This window comes from Camelina sativa, chromosome 7, assembly GCF_030686135.1.
Source record: "Camelina sativa cultivar CO46 ecotype springtype chromosome 7, ASM3068613v1".
Classification (NCBI taxonomy): domain Eukaryota; kingdom Viridiplantae; phylum Streptophyta; class Magnoliopsida; order Brassicales; family Brassicaceae; genus Camelina; species Camelina sativa.
The window spans coordinates 8,264,791-8,273,471 of record NC_141886.1 but is presented as its reverse complement, the minus strand read 5'-3'; the positions used below and the strand labels follow the sequence as shown (position 1 = coordinate 8,273,471).

The 8,681-nt window shown below is 31.6% G+C and overlaps 1 protein-coding gene across 1 annotated transcript; it reads left to right on the top strand.

The window, feature by feature from the left end:
- Positions 1 to 6,258: 6,258 nt before the first annotated feature.
- On the top strand, positions 6,259 to 7,226 carry LOC104700726 (putative thionin-2.4). The gene is made up of 3 exons (XM_010416289.3): positions 6,259 to 6,625; positions 6,722 to 6,799; positions 6,905 to 7,226. Exons 1-3 carry the CDS (start codon positions 6,397 to 6,399, stop codon positions 7,000 to 7,002), a joined length of 405 nt encoding a protein of 134 aa, XP_010414591.1. The 5' UTR covers positions 6,259 to 6,396; the 3' UTR covers positions 7,003 to 7,226.
- The last annotated feature ends 1,455 nt before the right edge of the window (positions 7,227 to 8,681 follow it).

Genomic DNA, 8,681 nt, shown 5'->3' with positions numbered 1-8,681 from the left:
ACCAAAGATAGATTACAAAATTGATAGATTGATTGGTTACAAGTTAAATAATGGGTTTAAAGATAGATTACGAAATAAAATTTAACCATTGTTATAGCACGAGTACTTATCTAGAATCATTAACAATATAAAACTTACAAAATAGGTTTTTTTTTCAAGCCTTCATATTTAGCATATGATTTTATTTCATAATGTTTTATCCCAAAAAAACTTTTAAAAACAATAACATAAATTATATTTTATATAAAAAATACAATATAAATAAAATGAATTTCAATCCGTGCTCTAGCACGGGTGTTAATCTAGTAAACTTTATTATTTAGAGAGTATAATAGATGTTAATTTTCACAAAATATTCTAATGGTTATCTAAACTTTCTTAATATATGTTAAGAAAATAAAGGTTGGTGGAATAACAAGACAATAGATAAATGAATATTAAATATATAAATGAATTAAATATTTTTTAGCCACACCTAATTTAATAATACTTATATATGTTAGCAGGCGGTAAAAAGAGCAAATGTTGTTAGTACATATGATGTGAAAGAGAAACATGAAGACGTTATTGATTCTAATCAATTTCACGAATTGATTGTGTTTAGATTTTATATATAGAGGAAAACATCTAATTATATATTAGATTTGTTTATCCATCCCCACATATAGCGTAAGTATATATATATATTTGTGGTATAAAAAAATCAAAGTGTTAATAATATATTTTATAAAAAAAATCGAATTGTAAATTCACATTTTTGTTTCTTTTCATTTAATTTATGTGCTATTTAAATTGCGGCGATCAAACAAAAGAAAACATATGGCTAGAATTGCCTATCCAAATTGATAGGAACAAATAATCTTTTTTTTTTTTGAACGAAGGGAACAAATAATCTTAAATCAAATTTTGGAAAGATAATTGTAAATTAAAATAATATAAGGAAATCAAATTTAATTCTACCGCATAAGTAGAACTTATCATACCAACTAAAAAGAAAGAATCCCCTTAATCTTCGTGAACCATATAATGCGGTTTCATATAATCCCCCTAATTAGATTTGAATAGTCATAATTACTGTGATAATGCATAAAGATAAATTTCATGAATAAATACCAATGAATAAAGGATATCATATGATATATAGTTAGATATACTATGAAATATGCTATTTTCAATAAGAATAAATAAGTCAAACTACAATATGATACATAAATTATGTTTGGGTTTCTCCCAAACAAGACTTCAGGAATTTTCTTGTGAAAAAAGTGAAACTTAAACGAGTTTCACATCTTTTCCACATTAATATATAAAATTTTCGGTAATATGCTAGAAATCTTAGATATATATATATAGCTATATTTAATTTTCAAAATGTAATTTGAGTAAGTACAACTTTGAAATGGATAAATATCTATTTTAGGACAATTATTTCAAAAATTGGGTATGTTTAAAAATTCCAGAGTTTGTGACTATCAGAACAGAAAATAATCTCTTACCCGATCTCTTAAAACATATTCTATTGATCATTAGTGTCAGAAATTATGTTTGTAAACAATTTTCATCCAGTTTGGACAACTAACTTGGAGTTATTTTTAATTAATATTTGGATAATAAAAAAAAGACATATTTTATAGATTAGAATTTTTTTTTTTTGAAACGCTTGTTACTCACGGGTTTTCCAAATTCAGTAGGACGAATGCAGATATTGCTCATGTGGTTTTTGGAGAACCGGTTATTTACGAGTAAAAACTAGCAAAATCGTTACGAGGTACTAGGTAGGCCTATCAATGTGGGTTCCCCCAACTAGGTAATCCAATTTGATTAATCTTTATAATCGATCACTTCGGTTCACATTTGATTTGGATCCATCGTCGTGTCGATCCAAATGTTATGGTGAAATCAATTTTGATTCAAAACCAAAATTATAAGATAGAAAAAACATGACATGTATGGGACGTGACGAGTTTTTCTGTTCAGAAATAAACATAATTTTCGCTTATTTTTTACTGTAGTTGTTTCTACTAATAATAAAACATATCTAATCCTACTTTTTACTAAAACAAATAGAATATTGTATTGGAATGAGTTTAGATTATAAATGTTAATAATATTTGTTAAAAATATGTTTACAAACGTAATTTCACACATAAATAATATATTGTAGACCTGATAAATAACATTAATTATTGAAATCAATTACGCACGTACCAGCTCGGAATCTAGTATAATATTGAAATACAATACACAAATAAGGCAACAAGCATTCATTTGGTCCCTACATAATATAATATTGAAATCGAAACACCTAGCAAACGATTTGGATTGTTGTATTTAATTTGTATATCTACATAACTACAAAGAGTTGGTTAAAAAAAAATTGGCTTCAATTCGTATAAAAGAAATACATAACACGTGATAACAAACTACCCTCTTCAATCTACTCATACGCTTCTCGATTCTTGCACTGATTTGTTTTGGATAAAATTTCATGTTGTCAAACCTTTGTTCTTTGACACAAATATTTTGTTTAATGCTCAATTCTCGCTAACTACAAAATTATGAATGACTATAGTAATATAGATTTTTTTTCCATTTTTTGGTAGAAGAGGGAAAACATAGCCTCTCACAGTTTATATAATACAGTCTCCCACAATTTATTAACCAAAAATAATGAATTTACACTCGACTATTTTGCAGACACGCATGCCTTGTAAGATCCTTTAAAATAATCGAGTTCATCAATTCCAGTCTAAAATGAAACATATGAAAACATATCGGTAACGAAACACATAGTTTACCAACCTATCTACTAGATGATTAGCCTCTCTATACACATAAGAAATACAAACAATTCATTTCTTTGATAAGAAGCTTTATCACAAACGTTGTAGGAAGGACAACATAAAGATTCACTGATAATCTATGTCTTGAGAAAACCAACCAACTCAACCACCATCTCCAAGTCAACTTCTACTCTAAGCGTCAAACTCATCTCTATTAGAGCCCACAAGAAAGACAAGCCCAAGCAAAATGTGATGACATGTAACTAGGGTTCTTAGCAAGATGAAAGTCATATATATAGTGATGTAATGAGAACTTAGTGAGTAACTTTGAGAGTTGTCTCAAAACAACTCTCCCCTATTCAATCTTATGATATATCAAATCTAATACTGTTTGCTCTTGGTGACAACCTAATCTCTCTTTACTCTTTCTTTAGTTTCTTTGCACAATAAAGCTTCTAATGAGCTATCTTATATCTCTAGCTTAATAAGCTCTTTAAGAGCGCAAATCTACTTGTTTTGAGATTGCTTTCATGGTATCAGAACCAAACAGTTCATGGGTCTTACTTCATAGCTTCCACATCCGTTTAGAAGAAGATTTTCATCAAGTCTCTCGCCAGTCACAAAAAAAAAAGGAAAAGGAAAAAATATATCAAACCGAACCAGCAACGGATCTGCTAGTTCCAAAGTCAGACTGGTGACGCCTTCTAGACCATCGTCTTGTCCGTTGCTAGGGATCATCAAGGTCACGAGCTAAGAGAAAGCCAACTAAGAGAAGATAATGGTTTCTCCAACGGTTGAAGCTTAAAGCAAATATTTTTTGTTTCTTTCTCCTAGAGACAGAACATGGTCTTCAACGGCACACATGTAATGTTTTTCTTTCCCTTAGAGACAGAACATGGAGTGAGCGTTGCTTTTTCACAGCTTGAGAAAGGGGAAGAAGGGGTTTAGAGTTATAGGCTTGGAATTATGCTGGTTGCGTTTATATGGTGGTTTTTGCTGGCTGGTTTAGATTATAAGATTGAACTCAGAAGCTGGAATTTGCTGAGCGCACACAAGGTGTTTGTCAAAATGTAAAAAAGGAAAACAGATTGGTTTTATGCAAAGTGTAGTTGGCAAATAGATGAGAAGCAAATATCAAGGAAGATTTAAGTAGTTGTGGGAAGAGAAATTTTTTTTGTCATGACAGATTAGAAGAGTTAAACGGGTAAAGAAAACCTGAGCTCTTAGTGAGACAGAGGTCGCAAATACCTCTGAGTGAGATCGACTAAGCTCTCCAAGTCTAGAAGTACCTCTGAGTGAGCCATGCGATACTCTCCAAGTATAGACCTGAATTGATCTCACACTTATGCTTGTTCTCTGTGGTTAGTTAGAGCCCTCTTCCTACATCTCAAGGATCTTACTTCAACAATGCATTCTCATGTCAAAGCCATTGCATTTGCGATTACAAACTTAGCATCATTGCTTTTACACCCGCTGCTAACTTTGCGGGGGAGTATTAGAGCCCACAAGAAAGACAAGCCCAAGTCCAATGTGATGACATGTAATTGGGGTTCTTAGCAAGATGAAAGTCATATATATAGTGATGTAATGAGAACTTAGAGAGTAACTTTGCAACTTTCCCCTCTTCAATCTTATAATATATCAAATCTAATACTGTTTGCTCTTGGTGACAACCTAATCTCTCTTTACTCTTTCTTTAGTTTCTTTGCATAATAAAGCTCCTAATGAGCTATCTTATATCTCTAGCTTAATAAGCTCTTTAAGAGCACAAATCTACTTGTTTTGAGATTGCTTTCAATCTCTCCCTAAGCTATATACTCGTCTCTCTTTTTTTTTTCACAATTTCACATTTCATTTTTTTTTGTTGAGTTATATTATAAAACAAAAATTCTTTCTTTTTTCTTCATAGAAAATACAATACATAAATCAGGCAACAAGCATTCATTTGGTCCCTACATAATATTGAAATCCAAACACCTAGCAAACGATTTGGATTTTTGTCTTTAATTTGTATATCTACGTAACTACAAATAGTTGGTTAAAAAAATTTTGGCTTTAATTTGTATATCTACATATAAACTACAAAGAGTTGGTTAAAATATAAAAGAAATACAGAACACGTGATAACAAACTACACTCTTGTCTGTCCCTCTTCAATCTACCCATACGCTTCTCGATTCTTCCACTTTTTCTGATACAATTTCTGGTTTTATATTTATAAGTGAGCATGAAATAAAAGATGCTTAGAGCGGCATCAACATTCCAGTTTGAACAATCCCGGTACAATAAGAGCATGGACTAGCAATTAGAGAATTTATAAATGCGTTTAACCCATAACTCACCTTACCCAAGAGTTTATGCCAGCCAAGTACAAACTAAATCTTCTTTGACAAAGATATGAGAAAGACGATTCACCGCCTCATAAACATTGGACGACATAGGCCTGGACGTTCGGGTTCGGATCGGGTATTTCAGATTTTTGGATATTTCGGTAAAGGGGTCCTAGACCCATTCGGGTATTTCTAGTATTCGGATCGGATTTCGGATAAACATCCATTGGGTTCGGATCGGGTTCGGGTTTTACCTAATACCCAAAATATATTTCAGATTTAGGTTCGGTTCTAATTATTTACATCTTAAGCTTAACAAAATTCTCGAATTCAAACTAAATTCCAAACAAATCAGAATTCAAATCTCTCCAATTGAAGAAAATTTAGGGAAAACACCTTTATTATTGAAAATGTTCTATTTGTTTTCTTTCTCTTCTTTGTATTTTTTAATATCTAGAAATAATATTTTAGTATTTAGAATGTAAAATAGATAATGTAGTTAAGTCTGTATAAAATAATTATAACCTTTTATATCTAAAATTTCAATAACGTTATAGATTGTGGGGACAACTGCATCTAGTAATATATAAATACTTGAAGTTTTAATGATAACAACAAATATTAAAGTGGTAAAATGGTTACAATGCACCCCTTAAATACTTAAGATAGTGGGTTCAAGTACTGCTAGTGACTATTTTGCCTTGGGTTAAGGGTTATGTCGGGTTAGTTCGGATATCGGTTCGGATATCTGATTTTAATAAGTACTAGACCCATTCGGATATTTTAACCTTTCGGATACGGGTTCGGGTATTTTCGGACGGCATGTCACTGACAGCTAATTCTAAGAGCTTATCACGAACATTCACCATCCAAATCTTATAAACTAAATTATAAGAACGGTTAGCACATACAAACTAAACATGACCAGCAAAATTAACACAGAGTAGTGAACTGTAAAAAGAACAGTAAGCAGCCAAATTCAATTATTAAGAAACACAAAATTTTAAGAGTTTTTCTTTTTGTCCCTATTAACCAAAAAAGGAAAAAAAGAAAGAGATGAATGTATTCCCAAAATTGAAGGTAGCAATTGAGATAAGGGTGGTCCATGCAGCGTGTACAGAGTGTGTGTAGAGCATGTGATATGAAGGTATCAAACAACTTTTGTGGTTGCAAATTGCAGAGCAACTAGAATTTAAGCTAGCCTAGTTTCATCACCATTTCATCAATATAAGCTTATAACTCTCCACATACATTTTGCAATCAAACAACTAATCAATCAAAAGATGGAAGGCAAAACTTTGATTCTAAGTGTGCTCCTAATGAGTCTATTCATAGCACAAATTCAAGTTGACGCAAAGAGCTGCTGTCCATCCACCACTGCTAGAAATATTTATAATACTTGCCGCTTAACGGGAAGTTCCAGGCCAATATGTGCAAGTCTTAGTGGCTGCAAAAACATTGGTGGGACGAAATGTCCTCCTGGATATACGCATGACATTCTCGAAAACACAGGTAAATTGATTAATATAGTAATTTATTACGTACATTATCTGTAATATGACGGATCAATATTACATTTTCTTGATGTGTTTTAAATTTTGTTTCAAGGTGATGTTGTCACTGAATACTGCAAGGTTGGATGTGTATCCTCTGTGTGTGGTGCTTTAACCACTATTCAGAACTCTAGTAAAACAAACTTCTCATACTCATATATATCATTAGTATCATTTTTTTATATATTTGATAAGATAATATAAATAATATCCGTTCATATTATGTCTCTATAATTAGATGCAAGTGAAGTCGTGAATGGAGCGGTTGAAAAATGTGCCAACGCATGTTCTACAATGTGCACCAAGGACTCGATGAATGCAGTTGAAACTGCCTAGACAACTACATCCATCTATTTCCATCTATACATCTGGAGGTGCAGGGTGGCCATCTTTCACAGTGTTGTTTTCATGTTTTCATTTTTCAATAATTGTCGTGTATGTGACAAAAATGTTAAGACTCTCGTGCTCATTTGTGTATGTGCGTAGAAGGTTGTCGATCTATAGATTGTATATGCCTTCTACTTCCTCTCTTTTAAATAATGAATAACGTGTTTGTATTAGTCTTCTACTCTTGACCATTTTCATTTGATTTGTTTTCTTTTTTGTATTAGTATCCCACGGTTATATAGAAACTTTTCCTTTGAAAGGAATGACCTTACAAGGAGCTCATATCATGAAAACATATGCCACTTTATTAAAAATGTATGTTACGTTTGCCATCGAGTTAAAATAACAATACCTTTACTTTCTGATAATTCTTTTATTTAATCTAGGATTCAGACCCACATAATGTCGTGGAAAAAATATTTTAAAAATTTTAAGATAAAAAAAATTTAGTTAAATTTTTCATTTTAAATTATATATTAATTATGAAATAATTTAAAAATGATAAAATAGTCTTAAAGTATAGGTTACAAATATAATTAGAATTATCTATTAAAAAAAAGACTAAACTATACAACTATTGAACGTATTAGTAAAGAGAAAACCCAATCTAATATATTAGGAGTAGTCGAAAGAGCTCACATTCAATCTCACAAAAATTGACCTCTCTTGTCCATAATAAAAATTGCCCTTAAAATATTTTCGGACAAGCTTTTTTCTCCAATTTAGGTTACACAAACGCACCACATTCATCCTCAGACCTGAGATTACTTTTTTACCATTAATGAGATTCAAATCTGGACGTTTTTACCCTTATTATAATTTTTGAAAATTATTAAATAATTAATTACGAAAATATATGAATCAAAAGTCAAAATTCATTTAAAAAAGTGGCAAAAAATCTAAATGGGTTTCTATAAAAAAATTTGTCAATAATACACCGTCTTAGTCAAAATCCTAAAATCATAGGTCGTTTACTATTATAAATACTAGATACTCTAACCATCCTCCATAACTCAAAAACAAGAAAAAAAATCCCTAAACTATTATCATGTTCTCGAATTTATTTTTGTATTATAATTTTGGTCTTTTATATGATTCATCAGATTCTAATTTTTCATTCTCTCTTTTTGTTCTTTTTGTAGTGGTTGTTTGGCAATCAAGATCAAGCAATCTCTCCACCTTTTAAAATATGTATGTTGTGCTGATCTCTATATATTGTTTTATACTTTGGCAATTTAAGGACACTAGCTAGGTAATATATAATTAGTGAGTTCGCCCTAATTTCCTTCTCAGACACTATAATCAAGGCGCTACTATCACCACCTTTCTCCGACGCTGGTAGAGAACCCGAATCTTCTCTAAAACTCAAGATCTCTGACACCGGTAGAGAACACGCCCTGAAACTCAAGATCTCTCCTCCTCCTATCGGCATAACTCCTCTGCCTATCCTGAGCCTCCTTCATGTTCAGCTTGAGAACCCGTATCTTCTCTGAGGTCTCCTGAACAAAATCTGCCCCGTAAATGCTCCTCTCCCCCACCTGAGTCCAGCATAAAGTTGTACGACACGGCCTACCATACAAAGCCTCATAAGGAGCCATCTTAATACTCGCCTGATAATTGTTGTTGTA

What these genes read in the sequence shown, in the direction of transcription:
- LOC104700726 (XM_010416289.3), top strand. Translation starts at nt 6,397, where the DNA reads ATGGAAGGCAAAACTTTGATTCTAAGTGTGCTCCTAATGAGTCTATTC. An exon ending in TGACATTCTCGAAAACACAG is followed by an intron (nt 6,626 to 6,721) that starts GTAAATTGATTA and finishes TTTTGTTTCAAG; the next exon opens with GTGATGTTGTCACTGAATAC. An exon ending in AACCACTATTCAGAACTCTA is followed by an intron (nt 6,800 to 6,904) that starts GTAAAACAAACT and finishes CTCTATAATTAG; the next exon opens with ATGCAAGTGAAGTCGTGAAT.